General features: G+C 42.2%; 2 protein-coding genes across 3 annotated transcripts in view; both read left to right on the top strand.

The window, feature by feature from the left end:
* Nucleotides 1–401: 401 nt before the first annotated feature.
* Nucleotides 402–14,980, top strand: part of snrpa (small nuclear ribonucleoprotein polypeptide A) — a 21,902-nt gene continuing 7,323 nt past the window's right edge. Inside the window, exons 1-7 of one of the 2 annotated variants that reach the window (XM_035680616.1) lie at nucleotides 402–459; nucleotides 795–875; nucleotides 992–1,164; nucleotides 1,277–1,453; nucleotides 1,830–1,976; nucleotides 2,083–2,171; nucleotides 2,260–2,464. In XM_035680616.1, coding sequence (XP_035536509.1) covers nucleotides 803–875; nucleotides 992–1,164; nucleotides 1,277–1,453; nucleotides 1,830–1,976; nucleotides 2,083–2,171; nucleotides 2,260–2,419 — 819 coding nt within the window. In that variant the 5' untranslated portion in view covers nucleotides 402–459; nucleotides 795–802 and the 3' untranslated portion in view covers nucleotides 2,420–2,464. Of the gene's footprint in view, nucleotides 460–794; nucleotides 876–991; nucleotides 1,165–1,276; nucleotides 1,454–1,829; nucleotides 1,977–2,082; nucleotides 2,172–2,259; nucleotides 2,763–14,980 lie in introns of those variants that run through there. The other variant, XM_035680615.1, reaches the window with a different exon arrangement.
* LOC118342039 (protein jagged-1b) overlaps nucleotides 7,506–14,980 on the top strand; it is a 43,029-nt gene continuing 35,554 nt past the window's right edge. The window contains exons 1-2 of the mRNA XM_035680465.1: nucleotides 7,506–8,298; nucleotides 12,747–13,076. Coding sequence (XP_035536358.1) covers nucleotides 8,140–8,298; nucleotides 12,747–13,076 — 489 coding nt within the window. The 5' untranslated portion in view covers nucleotides 7,506–8,139. The remainder of the gene's footprint in view (nucleotides 8,299–12,746; nucleotides 13,077–14,980) is intronic.

The following is a 14,980-nucleotide window of genomic DNA, read 5'->3' as shown; positions in this document are numbered from 1 at the left end:
ATATTACGACTTTAATTTTGTAATATTATGACTTTAATTTGGTAATATTACGACTTTAATTTTGTAATGTTATGACTTTAATTTGGTAATATTACGACTTTAATTTTGTAATGTTATGACTTTACTCTCGTAATATTACGACTTTAATTTTGTAATTTTACGACTTTAATTTTGTAATATTATGACTTTAATTTGGTAATATTACGACTTTAATCTTGTAGTTTCGCAAAAAAATATTTCTCTTAGTATGGCCCTAATACTCCGTGGTAATGGTAGCACCGTGTTTAATAAAAACAGCTATCAAAATGCAGAAACTGATTTAAAACAGAAAAACGTTTGCACTGAATCTGATGGGTGACAGAATTTAGTGTAACACCGGAAACGGTGCTTCTTTTTTTTTTATCGCGAGAACAGAGCACGGGATTTGTGAAGGCCGGGATTTTCATTCATCATACCGAGGTGAGTGTTTCTCGAACAGTTCGAGTAAAATAACCCTTTTTTTAGGGGATATCAAGACCTTTTGCAACCCATTTGTAGAGTTATGTATCTATTTAAATGTTTTCTGTGACTTAAAGAGAAGTCAGGCGTAAGATTAAGATAGATCTAGTGAGCGAAACGTGTTAGCAGTAGCTGGTAGTTAGCTTTCAGGCTAACGTTGCCCCCACGATATTCAGGTTGGATGGCTGAAAGTTAATGTTAGATAGAAGTTTAACAGACAATCAAAACCTCTGCTTCAAACTGGGTTAAAGGGAATATTTCAAGTTCATTTTATCTCTCCAACTTCTCATCCACAGGTTGAACGATGGCCACTCCGGACGTGCGGCTAAATCATACAATCTACATCAACAACTTGAATGAGAAAATCAAGAAAGATGGTAGGTTTGTCCTCTCCTTCTAGGCTTCAGTTTCAGGCTCCAGTTAAATACACACCGCGAATAGAGAGCCTCTTGGATCAAACTAATGGTTTCTCTCCTGTTTTGTGTTCCTGCAGAGTTGAAAAAGTCGCTGTACGCCATCTTCTCTCAGTTTGGACAGATCTTGGACATCTTGGTGGCACAAAACATTAAAATGAAGGGTCAAGCCTTTGTTATTTTCAAAGAGGTTAACAGCGCTTCAAATGCTCTGAGATCCATGCAGGGATTTCCTTTCTATGACAAACCCATGGTAGGTTCAGTGAATACCAAATCACCAAGAAGCTGAACAGAGGACAATATAACAAATTGTTGTCTCTAAAATATATGGTGGTCTGAGCTCATCCTGTGTTTTCCTCTTGCAGCGAATCCAGTATGCCAAGATGGACTCGGACATCATAGCTAAAATGAAAGGGACATATGTGGAGCGTGACCGTAAAAAGGAGAAGAAGAAGATCAAAGGAGCCGATACAGCTGGAGCTAAGAAGGGTGTACCGGGAGCTGCTGCACCCATGGTTGCTGGTGTACCTGCTGCCATGCCTGTAAGTGGGGCAATAGGTGGTTTTGTTGGTAATCATTTGGTAGAATTAATATTCGCAACAGAATTACGTAAATTATTGTGCAAGTTGCAAACTCTTATATTATATATACTGTCAATGGACCAGATGAAGGTGGATTTTTTCCCCCCAAACTGGGTCTGAAACCAAGATTCTTCAAGTTCTTGTCTCATTTGTTTCATTTTATGGTCAAAGTATGGAGAGCAGTTAGTTTTCATGCTGTAGACTAAAGTAGCATACAGACTCCCCAGGTTTGGCTGGAGCTCATTGATGGTGTTAGAGGCAAATGTAGGAATTGAACGGTGGAAAAATATCATCACAGCTGCTGACATGCTCATATGTGCCGTTCTTCACCCTCTAGGGAATGCCTCCAATGAGCCAGGCTCCACGTATGATGCACATGCCAGGCCAGCCACCTTATATGCCCCCTCCTGGCATGATGCCTCCTCCGGGCATGGCACCTGGCCAGATGATGCCCGGACAGATGCCTGGACAAATGCCCCAGCAGGTAGTGTGTGTGTCCTGTGTTCTGAACGAGCACGTTGTCACTTGTTGATGTTATCATTTTGTCCTTGTGGTTTTATTCTGACGCCTACCGTCTTTCATCCTCACAGGTTGCAGAAAATCCTCCGAATCACATCCTCTTCCTCACCAACTTGCCAGAGGAAACAAACGAGCTCATGCTCTCCATGCTCTTCAACCAGTCAGTACCAGCTCCTTTTCTGCATTTCCTGTTTGTATTTGTCTGTTTGTGGATTGCTGATCTGACTGTATTGTTGTTGTGTGTTCAGGTTCCCCGGGTTCAAGGAGGTGCGTCTGGTCCCTGGTCGCCACGACATCGCCTTTGTGGAGTTTGACAATGAAGTGCAGGCCGGCGCCGCACGAGACGCACTGCAAGGCTTTAAGATCACACAGGCAAACGCCATGAAGATTTCATTCGCTAAGAAATAACCTCTTAAGACCGTTGTTTCTTGCGTGCTCACACACACACACACAGGGCTTTTTAATAATGTTCAGCAGTGACCCAAACTGAGACATTTCTTAGAGAAATTGACATTTGCTGATCATTGCAGCACGAGCGGTGTACTTTTCTCTTCTTCTTCGAGGATTACATGTAAGTATACGTGTAGGGGTATCGCAGCTGGTTTTGACTTTATACTGAAATCCATGTCATCTCTTTTGGTTTGTTTGTTTTTACTGTTTGTGATGAAGCATTGCACCCAGGGTCTGGTCTACCAGACATTGTACCTGGAGCTTTTTCTTTTTATAATTAAAACCTTTCTTTGAGACTGTGCTCTTCCTCACTTCTTTGTGTTTATGTTGCAGTGTGAGTTCATCTTAGGCCAATAGATGGTGCTATAAACCTACTTTCTTGTGCCCCTGATGTTAAAGGTGTGTTGCAGGTAGGTGGGTAAAGGGATGGGTGGATGGGTTAAACAGTTCAAACAGTAAATTGGTTTTTGAGCAATCCGACTGATGTTGTTCCCATCACTTTTTTGCTCTTATATTGCATTTATGAAGACGGTATATACTCCTTATTTATGTTATTTATTACATTAAGCTGCAGGAACTGAATAATTGGTTGTTTCCAACTCACTCCAAAAGTCAAATTAATTTATTTAACACACTCAATGTTGCAAACATTGTTTTAAAACTTCAAAACTAACTGAAATGCCAAATAAGTGCTCAAATATTGTTTGAAAGACTAAATCCAACATTTATTGACTATCTGCCCACATTACCTGCACCCATACAGCAAAAAGTGGCACTGCTGCACAAAAAGTATCTACAATAAGAAACATGATGCAACCTGAAGTTATAATAAACAAATTCACATTACATCTTAATTAGATATCCTAATTCTTTAACAAAAAGTCACACCTCAGCTTGGCTTGGCAAACATAAAAACAGGATGCACTGACTACACTGAAGCCTCACTTTTGTTCTTCTAGATATTTGAATTCTGTTTTTGTGAAATAGCCTTCAGGGGAGCCTGTCTTGAACAATAAAATGGCAAACTCTCAGCCCTTTGTAGGACAAAGCTGATCATTAGAATTGTCTGTATTAGTTAGCAGAGAAGAGAAGGTCATTGATGTCAGACAACAATAGTCCTCTGCTGGACTCGGTCTCAGGATGCTGATGTTACATGGCGCCCACATTCTTCACAAAATTGAGTCTTTGTAGAAAATTGGAATTTTTGTCCTCAGAAAAAAAAAAAAATGTTCCATTCGAATTTTATTTATTAGAAAATAGTCCAACTCTTACCGCTGTGTTCAAAGCATTGTAGGCCTCCGTACAAATCCTCATATCCCTCCTGCTTGTGAAGTAAACTAATTAGAGTCTCTTTCAATTTGTGCGTTGAAGAACACAGTACATGCCCAAACAAACCGTATTTATCTTTATTGGTCCTTTTTGCTCTGTTCTTTGTGTAATAAACCAGAAGCAGATTAATTTATTTTTTTAAATAAATCAGATTACATCGTTTGCTGGCTAATCTTGAGCCATCATGCTTTGGCAATTTTTTGTATCGTATCATTTCCTTCCTCTGTTTCTGGATTTAAGGCTTAATGGCTTTTTACCCTCGAGTAATTCAGAAACCAGAGAAGGAAAAATGTTTCCTTTGTCATTGAGTTGTAAATGCTGGAACTGTTCGACTGGCACTGAATTAGAGGCTTAATAATTGTGAATTCATTTGTTCAGTCCTGGGAACACACCTGTATTAGTGTTGATGTGTGTAGAAACACTAATTAGATAAAATCTGTTTCCTCTGTCATTTCTGGCTTTGGGTGTTCATGTAAAACATTAATTTAACAAATAAGGTTAAAATAAATAGGTTTTACACAGATATTTGAAGCCACCAGTGCACAAACACTGAGAATGGACTTTACAGGGAAGTAGGAGACCTCTTGTATTTTATTAATGAGGCAGATAAGTAGATGTCTTTTAAGTGTTTTAATGTGAACATTATACAGTTTTTTTTTTTTTTGTTTTTGTTTTTTTGCATCTATCAGAGACACATTATTTCTCCAAGCAGACTATTTGTCTGTATACACACTTTATACACCACAGTGTAAAAACACTCAGTTACAAGTAAAAGTACTCATAATGCAGGCAGACTGGCCTAATGCCAATAATTGATATGCTCACTTAGAAATTATAATCTGCAAAGTAATTAAAGCTGTCAGATAAATGCAATAAAAAGTTCTGTGATGTGAAGTAAAAGTATAAAGTAGAGTGAAATATTATGTTTTATAAGGACTGTGTTTAAACAAATATCTAAATGGGTGCCATCTCTCACATGTTCACAATTGTCTGGGGTTTGCCAATTAGTAAATGCCTGCTGTATGTTTCAGCAGCACATCCTCGAAGGCCCCTCGCAGCCTTCGCGTACTGCAGGTTTGCAGAGTAATTACATGCCAACAACAAGGACCACCTCCTCCTCTCAAAGGCTGGATTCATGAGTGTGGGACAGAGTGATGTGTGAATTAGGCCTGAAAAGCTCAATTTAGACTCGCACTATCAACTGTGCCCAGCGCACACAGGGCCTCCCTGTTGTGGACTTAAACTGTGCCCTGAGTAATTGTCTTCAGGTCAGCTCAACAGTGTATACAGAAATGCACATTCTTCTGTAGTTTCCCAAGCCTTTCCACACTCCCTTATTTTGCCTTGAGAAAGCACTGACCTTAGCCACCAGGGCGACATGTGTAAGTAAGTGAGTGTGTGTGTATGTGTGTGTGAGCGTGTGCGCATCTCGCAAGCTCTTGGCAAAATGCCTAGCGCCTTCTCATTCACCAACACAGTGATCTTTCAGTTGCAGGGACTGAAAGGCAACTTATCCGGTGGGTAATGTGTGGGAGTTGTTCGTCAGTGTCAGAATGAGATCAAAAATCATCCCTAAAGACCATATCAGCTTGTGACGATGCATATCTGCATCCGTGGGCTCTGTTTGGCATCTAAGGGCTTGTGGCATGTGTGTTGTTGGTCATTGGTGGTCATAAGTTCACTTTTAACGCTGTCTGTGCCAGTGGTGGGCTGTTTAAAGGGCACCAGCAGGCAGAAAGTTGTTTATGGTTTAACAGCTTAGTCTGGGTTCAGATGACCACCCTATAGGGCACTTTATCGTGTTTTATCTAACATAGAGGAAACAAAAAGGGCTTTTTTTTTTAACATAGGCGCACCAGAAGGGGGAGAACATCCACCAACATTTGTGCCAGAAACCCATTAAAACCCCTTAAACCCCACTGACCCACTTCCATCATGTAAACTCATGTTGTGTGGTTAAACAGAGCTCAAAGGCCCAGAGCTTTATTTTTAAATCGAGATCAGCTGTTCTGAAATGTGTGCAAATTTGTGTCATCTGAAACAAGTGATGTATTAATATTGAATATTTCACTCAGTTTTAACATCATAGCTTTAATAAAGAGTGAACAAGCTGATACAAAAGTGATAAGTGGTATTTGACGGACACAGTTTATATTAGAAATAGACAGAAAACATGGGGAGGGTCACATGCAACAACAGTTCTTAGCCAGAATCAAACCTGGGATACAGTTTTACATGGTATGTTTTATTACACCACTAAGCCACAGGGACACCATCGTCCTTATCTTTAAATATTTATAAGATTAAAAGAAAGCCTTTATTGATCTGCTAGAGGGAAAATCCAGGTGTTACAGTCGCACAAGGGCAGAAAAAGTACACCTAGAGCAACAAATAAATAATTGTATAATTTGTATTAAAATAATATAAAATAGGAAAGCATTGACCTTAAAAGCTTTTCCCAAAAGGACACGTGTCCAACAGATGGTGCCAAATACACAACTCTCAAGATTTCAATGTATGTAAGGAAACCCACAGAGTGTAAAGGTTGCAGATTTCTGGTGACTCTTCCTCAGGTGATCCACACACAGCCGCCTCTGAGCAGACCCACTGATGTCTGTGTGCTTCCGGATGGTTGGTTAGAATTCAGCTCATGTTTGGAGGTCACTGCTCCTCTATGCAAATCAACTCTGTGCTCCTCAAGAGCCCTCTGTTCTGCTCCGGGGTCACTGCTGAGTGCCAGGCCGCGGAAACACCAGCGGTTGTCAGGGAAGCTCTTGAGCAACAAGCCCGTACTGGATAGACCTTAAGATGTAGGAAGGAGGAGGAGGAGGAGGAGGGAGGCAGAAGGCAGAATCTCATTAAATGTTCTCCTCGATGAAGAAGGTACATTGTGTGGAGGTCTTGGATCCAAAAAGACGAGCACTGGAAGGCAGATGTGGAAAATATGCCATGTGACCAGTGCCAGTATTCAAAAAGATGCCTATACACCACCCTACAATTCTCTTTTATATTAAAGCGCTCACCCGGGTAGTTTTTACAGCCGACGGCGTGATTGAGCATCGGTATGTGCATACAGTATAGGCCGGCAGCTGTCGGAACAAGCTTAATCATTAATGTGGGCATGACGATTACAATTCCCTGGAAATCAGTCTGCTGGTAGGGGCGTCTGGGCACCTGCGCCACGTGTGCAGTGACCGTGCGCAATAGCGAATCAGCTTTAAGAGAAAACACTTTCCAAAGTGGCTGCAGACGAACAGTTTTGTGTCTGTTTTCTAGATTTTTTTCAACATACGATGTATTTATGTATTTTATTTACGGAGGGCTTCAGCACTCAAACACCCATAGACACTTCCCCATTAAGAGGCCACTCGAGCAAAGTGTGAGGAAGCGGCGGAGCTTTAAAGTGAGCAGATGCCTGAAACTGGACAGAGGAACCAGTGAGGTACCTCAAAAGAGAGTGAGGAAACAGAAAACCTAGAGAGGAGAACTGAAACACATACGGGATAATCCCGTGCGTAAATGTCACATCTGTAGAATTTACTGAGAAAGTTGGTGCGCAGGTTGCTCAGTGTGCGCAGAGAGGGAGAGAAAGGGATGAGAGCGTTGGTGCGCGCTAGGAACCATCAGGACAGGAGCTGAAAGACGGATATACCCTGCCTCAGGACACACCCTCCCTGCTCGCTCTCTCTCTCTCTCCCCCTCATTGTTTCCCACACAGACTGTGTCGCCACTGGGCTTCGTATCGGGTTAACAAATGACCAACCAGCCGCTTGGATGAGAAGAGCGCAAAGTGAAATCATTCCGCTGGAGAGACGCAACTTCGGCGGTTGCATCGCCAACATACTCATCGCAAAAGTGGATGAATGTAGATGTTATTTGGATTTTTTTGGGGTAGTTTTTTTGTGCGTGGATCAGGCTTGAAGAAGGAGAAGAGGGAGAGTGTCAGCTAATTGGGATGAGAGTTCAAGTCAAGTGAGCCGGCAGATTGGACCTTTAAAGCCTCTTAACGCAAGGTGGTGGGAGGAATACAGCGCGAGGGGAGTGTGTTTATGTGCCGTGTTTGTGTGTTTGTGTGCATGTGTCATTCCCAGTGGAAATCCACCCTGGGCACAGCGACAAGGGGGTGATCAGGTGTGTGTTTGTGGGTGGGTGGGGGATAAATCCAAGCGGAGACAGGGCCAGTTATGGTTTCTCTGACCTGGACGCGATGAAGTGGCTCTGCGGGAGTTTTAGGGTTTAAGACCGGAGAGGAGGAGAGCTGGGCGGACGAACGCAGGGAGGGAGGAGGAGGAGGGGGACACCACCACCGCCAAAGCGCACAACACGGTCCCCAACCCCTTGACGCAGGGATGGAGAGCACGAGAGCGCACAGGGTAACTCGGCTCGATCCCACAAACGGGAGCGGAAAGATCACCGGGAGGCCAGACATGAGGAGTGACCGACACCGGGGACACCTCCACCTGCAGCGGGCTGTGATTTTTCTTGTCGCGCTCACGATACAACCGCAGGTAAGCCACCGATTAAGTGCTATTTCTGGCGGCATGTCCTTAAACCCCCGAGACTGACTTTTAACTGTGGTTTATCCTGTATTTCTTACCACAGCTGCGTGAAAACAGTCAATAATGGAGTCCGCACGCACTGTCCCTTCCCTCTTTGTGCTGCACTCATTCTGCTCCTACATGGCGCTGTGCCCACCTGTTGTTTCAGCCCGCTGGTGTCTATTATCCCACGCAACAGAGAACTACTGTAATCCTGTTTTAGAGTCATGTGGTGCAAATATCACAACAAAAATATGTGTTGGCATAAGAATATTGTAGCAAAACATTATTTATTATTTTTTTCATTAAAAGGATGTCACTGTTGCTGTACCAAACAGAATATAATGAGGCGGACAACTCACAAATCAAACATAATAACAGCTTGCAGCTGCTGCATATGATTTATTTCGGGGATTTCAGTCGTAAGTAAAACCCTGAATTCTTTTTGAGGTACTGGAGGACAAATAACACCTTAATTACCTCCCACACATCCTCTGTTCAGCTTCCACTCTTATTCACTGGTAAATGAGTTTGCATTTGCATTTTTCTCCTGCATATCCATCTGTGGCACGTTTGCCTGCTGGTGCACTGTCCATTGTTTTTTTATATATAATTTTCTGCCACTTTCTGATTTATGGTTGCATGGAAGCAGACTTTCCTCAATGTGTTATAATGCTTTATAGATGACAGCAGAGTTCAATTGTCCCTGCAATAACTTGTATAAATTATTCTGGGAAAGCTGTTTATAGCATTATGGATGCAAAACCACTGAATATTTTTCCCCATTTGGCCTGTGAGCTGTCAAGCAGCTGCCGGCCTGATCAGGATGCCTATGATGTGTGACAGCACTCAGCAGTAGCAAGAACAGGCCCACAGGTGCTCCAGAGTGTGTGAACGTGTGTGTGTGCATGTTTTCTCTAAACACTGAGCTCACATCCAGCATCTGTGTCTTGGGTGTGTGTGGAGCCCGGGGCCACAGCCGAATAAACTCCGGGGCGTGTGAATGTTGAACGTTCGGGCAGCTCTGCGTGTCTCTCTCTGCACCTCTGCAACCCCTTCACAGCTGAAGAACAACACACTCCACTCCCTCCATTCTCCGACCGCACTGCAGTGTGAGACACACACTAAGGGTCCTCTGCTGCTGCTGCTGACTATTATTAATGTTCATCAGGACATAGCCAGACCTACTTGGTGATTCATAAGTGAGGCTGATTGACTTCAGTGGTCACTTCATGTCGTCTATTGTCCAGTTTTATTATTCCCAAGACTCCCAATATACTGCAGTGTAGCGAGAGTCTTGGGAATACTGTTACAATGTGATTTTCAGCTTTATAAAACCATTTTCATTCTGCTAGTTTCAAAAGGAAGAATCAAAGCTGGATTTTATTTTTTTTTAAGCTGTTTCACATAAAACAGAGCATGTATTTGTCATAGTCTTAACAAGCAAATTACTTCCAGTTACAGAGAAGACTACTGGAAAAAATAAATTTTCTGAAGTTTCAGTGTGTTTTGCTGAGGTTTTGCTGAGGTGTTGAGATACTGAAGCTCTGAAGTCTTCACGTTTGAGTGGCAGGAGAAATTTGTTTGACATTTTCCCATGAAAAAATATTTAAATGATCCAGTGATTATCAAAATTGTTGCCCATTAAGTGTCTGCTGACAACAACGCCATTCAAAGTGCCACAAAAAGGATATTTGAAAGCAATAATGTGTTTGTGCAGATAATCGGGTACAAAGAAACTCTCCATTCAACTGTAGCAAGGTCTGTTAACTGTAGTGAATAACCCCGTCATATTTGAAATATATTTGATATTTAAAACATATCGAGAAGTAAGATTGAATTACTGCTGTCTGTTTGCTTTGTACAATTGATGTTGTACTGGTGTGAATTACAGCTGACTCATCCATACTACATCTCCTTGTTTAAAAGGAACAATTGAGTTTTATTAATAGATTTTCATGGGTTAAACTCTTCCTTTAACCCTGTACTCCTCTTGTTGTTATAACAGAGTTCAGGTACTAACCAACAACTGTCTTGAAGTCTTTAGATGGAGAGCGTTTGTTGTGAGCCACCCTGCGTTTTGGGTGTAGTGATCCTTTAAATACCAACGGTCTCCTGCAGAGATGGTGTGAGCCTCGACTCGGATCTCTCTCTGTTTCTCTCCCCCCCCCTCTCTCTTCCTCTCTCTCTTCTCTTCCTCTCTCTCTCTCCTCTCTCTCTTCTCTTCTCCCTCCCTCTTCTCTGTCTCTCTCCCTCTTCTCTCTGGTCTCCTTCTCTGTTCTCTCCCCTCCCCTCTCCCCCCCTCTCTCTCCCTCCCTCTCTCTCTCACTCTCTCTTTCTGGTCAGACTGAGCGCTGAAATGCTGGTATGCAGGGAATGGCTCGGGCAGCGAGAGGAGGAGAGGAAGAAAGGAGGATGTAGAGTGATGAGTGCCACTGTATCTCCACAAACCTTTTGATGTAGACGAGTTCACCCCCCACCTCTCCACCATCCCCCTGACCCCTCCTACCTCACCCCCTCACCCCACCCTCAGCTCAGGGACGGGGGCAGGAGAGGGACACGCAGCCAAACACAATGGGGCGACTGAGATTCTGAGATTCTGGCTCACTGTTGGGCAGAAGACAGCCGACACATGAGAGCTCGTTGGTCCACGATCAAGCATGTAGCTCCGGTGGGGTTACATGTTACTGTTTCTTGGACTTAATGAGCAATCATTAAGTTCTATATTTGTGCAGAAATGCCAAAAAGGCTGTGAATTATTCAGATTTATTCATCAGTGGAGGTTTCGTGGCAAACTGAGATAACAGGGGGCTTTATTTTATTGTGTTTCCAGTTGTTGAAAGATGCCAAAACCATTGTTTCGTTCTGCCACAGTGACACACACACATGCATGCACGCACATACCTGACCCTGGTGCTCCGAGACTCTCAGGGGGTCTTGTTAACTCTAGTGTGTGTGTGTATGTGTGTGTGTGTGTCCCCTCCACCCATCTTTAAACAGGGAGGGAACACAGAGAGAAAAGAAAGGGCGGCAGATGAAAAGGAGAATGGCAACAATGCAGAAAAGAGCTGATGGCCACAGAAAGAGAGAAATGACAGGAGCGTTATAGCTTGTTCCCAGATAGAGAAAGAAGGGAGGAGGAGGAGGAGGAGGAGGAAGAGTGCGAGCTGGTTCTCAGTGTCATTGTCCCCTGGGAAGAGAGAGTGAGAAATAAGAAGGGAGTGGTGGTGACACATAAAGAAAAGAAAGACAAGGAGGTCGAAGGATAAACAGGATTATATGGCAGGAGAGATGGGGTATCTGTCCGTGATTTTTCCTTTCTTGGAGGTCAGGCTGAGTTTTAGGGGTCAAAGTTAAGTCCTCATTTCTTTTTTGTCCTCTGTTTTCCTCACTCATACCAACAAACGAATAAACAGATGATACAGAGAAGACATGCAGGAGACAGGAACATTAATGGTCCATTCTCAAACATTCTTCAAACACCACACACTCATTTATTATTTATTATTTTATCTATAATGTTTTTATCAGGCAATTCCTACCTGGTATATATCTTAACTAATGAAGGTCTTCGGATGAGATATCTAAATTGGGCACAAGGGACAGACGGTGTGAAGGATTTCTGGTTCTTTTCCCGGTTTTTGGTCGTGTTTATCTGTCTATTTTTCAGTGTAAAAAGGTAATTCTTTACAAAAGTTGCCAAACCATCAATTGAAGTTTAGGGGTCCAATATGGGAGTTAGTGTCCTCACTGTTGAAAGCTGTAAGGACATGCAAACTGCCATCTTGGTTTAGTGTTTTTGTGGTCTGAATGATTAAAGGGACAATTCACCCCAAAATCATCATATTTTTATTGTTAGTGAGTTGTGAGTTTTTTTGTGCTTTGTGGTGATTGTATTGGAGAAAAGGCTCGATATTAATAACGTTATGGTGAACTGTCTCTTTAACAATCTGATGACAGTTCTTAAAACAAAAACATCAAAGTTAGAGGAATTGTTTGAGATTTTGGTAAATATGCTTATTTTCTGCTTGTCAAGAGAAAAGACAACTCATGAGTGTGTTTACCAATTTTTTTATCTGTGTGTCTGAAATGAGTATTTATACCTTTCCTTGTCTGTAGCACCTCCCCGTTTTAACCAACATAAAAAGGTAAAACACAGCAACATTGTGCAGTATCATTTAGCCACAACCTCTGATGTCCAGGCACACTCAGATAAACAAACTTTAAAGTGTGCAGAGTGTGGTGATTTCAATGTCCACACAACCTTAAATTACCCTTTAATTTAATTCACCAGTTGACTTTTGTTTTTTTGCATCCATACCAGTGAGAACTTGTAATCTTTCCTTGCACTGCGCCTATTAAATAACAGAATATATATTAACTCTCTCTACCCTCTCCTCTCCTCTCTCTGGACTCAGACTGTGTGTGCTGTCGGGATGTTTGAGCTCCAGATCCGTCACTTCCAGAACCCGCATGGACTTCTGCAGATTGGAAACTGCTGCGACCTTGAGGCCAGCGGGGGGCAACGCTGCTCAGCCAGGGACCAATGTGACACTTACTTCCAAGCTTGCCTCAAGGAGTACCAGGCCCGGGTCGTCCCAACTGGAACCTGCACCTTCGGGTCCGGCAGCACTGGGATCCTGGGTGGAAACTCCCACTCGCTCCGCCACCGAGGACACGATGGGGGAGGAGGAGGAGAGGATGGGACTAATGGACACATTGTCATTCCCTTCAAATACGCCTGGCCAGTAAGTACAGGGGCAATGCTGGTTATCTCTATGGTTACCAAGGGAACAGGCTAAGCTTCAAGTACAACAATACACTCAAACTGCAGCTAGAGTGGAATAACAATGACAGAGTTCAGGCTCACATGCTTTTACACCTCTACTGTCTCTCTCTCCCTCCTGTGGTGGAGGTACCCGGGAAGCGGACGGACATTTAAAAAAAAAGGCCGTACAATGACCAGAATATGTTCATTGATTTATAGTATAGTACAATGCACAAGTATCTGTGTAGAAATCCCCCAAGTTAATCTAAAGCTTATCTGACAGGATTTAGTGACTAGTTACTTTACAAATTAATATTTTACATACAAAAAAACATACAAAGAGCTTCTAAAATAAGATGCTTTGTTATGACTTATACTACTCTACCTAATAATACATACAAGAGCTGAAACAATTAATTTATTAATTGATCAGTTGATTAACAGAAGATTAATCGGTGACTAATCTAATTATAAATAATTTTTCAATGCGAAGATGCCAAACATTTCATAGTTCCAGGTTCTCAAATGTGTGCATTTATTGCTTATCCTTGTAATTATTTGAATTATTGAAATTTATTTTAAAATAATTTAGTTCATAATAGAGTTTTTGTCAGTCAAATCAATTACTAGAGAAAGTAATAGTGGCATTCTTGTGTATGTCATTATCTTTTCCTTTCTCTGCACATTTCCGTCCTGCTCCTTTCTTTCCTTACTCCTAAACTCTCTGCACAGAAGTTAAACTGTTGGTGTTTTGTGTTGGTTTCTTCAGGGTGTATCGAACAATCTGTGTCTCGATCAAACATCACACTGCTGGCTGCTCCATCTTGCATCCTCATTAAAGAGTAGACCAATTAATCTTCCATTAGCACAACAGAGAGCGAGTAAGGCCAAGAAGAGATATTGATTATTCAATCCACCTTTCTCCTTCCTCCCCCAGTCCTCCCTCTCTCCCTCCCTTTTCCCCAATTATGCAGGAAGAAGTTAAAATTTCGACTGTTGATCAGACAAAACAAGCACTTTGAAAACATCAATTTAGGTTCTGTGAAATTGTAAAGTATATTTTTTACTCTTTTCTGACATTTCAAATTGGCATTTTAAAGGGCAACAGAAACACGTTTCGGCCCTAAGTGTCTTGAAATCCTTACAAATGAGGAAAAGTGAGAAGCAGCAGTGAGCGGAAAAGAGCTCTTACTTCCTCCATCATCACCCATTGGTCGCTTCTTTCCTGGACTCAGCAATTAATGTTTGTTTATCAATGAAACCAGAGCTGGAGAGAATCCCTTTAAAATGACCTGGCAAGGACACGAAGGAGAGAGACACAATTTTTCTAGGGATTGCAGAGGCTTTTTCTCTCACAGTGAAAGAAATCCTCCTGCAGTCTTTCCATTCTGTTTTGTGCCTTTTATCGCTTCCAGCATGGTTGACTTCTTTCTCATAATGAAAGTATTACAGAAATGGCAACAAAAGGCCTTGTTGCTCTAATTCTATTCATATTGTGTTGTAAAAATGTTTTCTAATATCACACAAAACCCACTGAAGCTTCAAATACACACACTAATATATCCACACTGACCTGAAGTCACACACATACACACAAGAATGTAACATACTGTTGGCTTAGGTTTCTTCTTCTTGATTAGTATCAGCCCATTTACCTGTGAGACTCTCTGTCCCAGAGCCAATTATCTTCCCTTATCTGTGTACAGTTTGCTTTTGTGTGAGTTTCTGTTTGCTAGTGTCACACTTTCCTTGTGTTATTTCCCCCTCCTCCTATACATTTGGGAGGTGTGTGATTGGCAGGTACGAGTGTGAGAAAGTTCTCCATCAGAAAGGCTACCTGGATCAGTTTCAGGGCCGGGCTAGAGGGGGAGAGAGAGAGAGAGA

Source organism: Morone saxatilis, unplaced genomic scaffold (assembly GCF_004916995.1).
Source record: "Morone saxatilis isolate NCDOM2014 unplaced genomic scaffold, NCSU_SB_2.0 Contig8, whole genome shotgun sequence".
In the NCBI taxonomy this organism is placed as follows: Eukaryota; Metazoa; Chordata; class Actinopteri; family Moronidae; genus Morone; species Morone saxatilis.
Note: the sequence above shows the minus strand (reverse complement) of the source record. Positions and strands in the feature narration are given on the sequence as shown.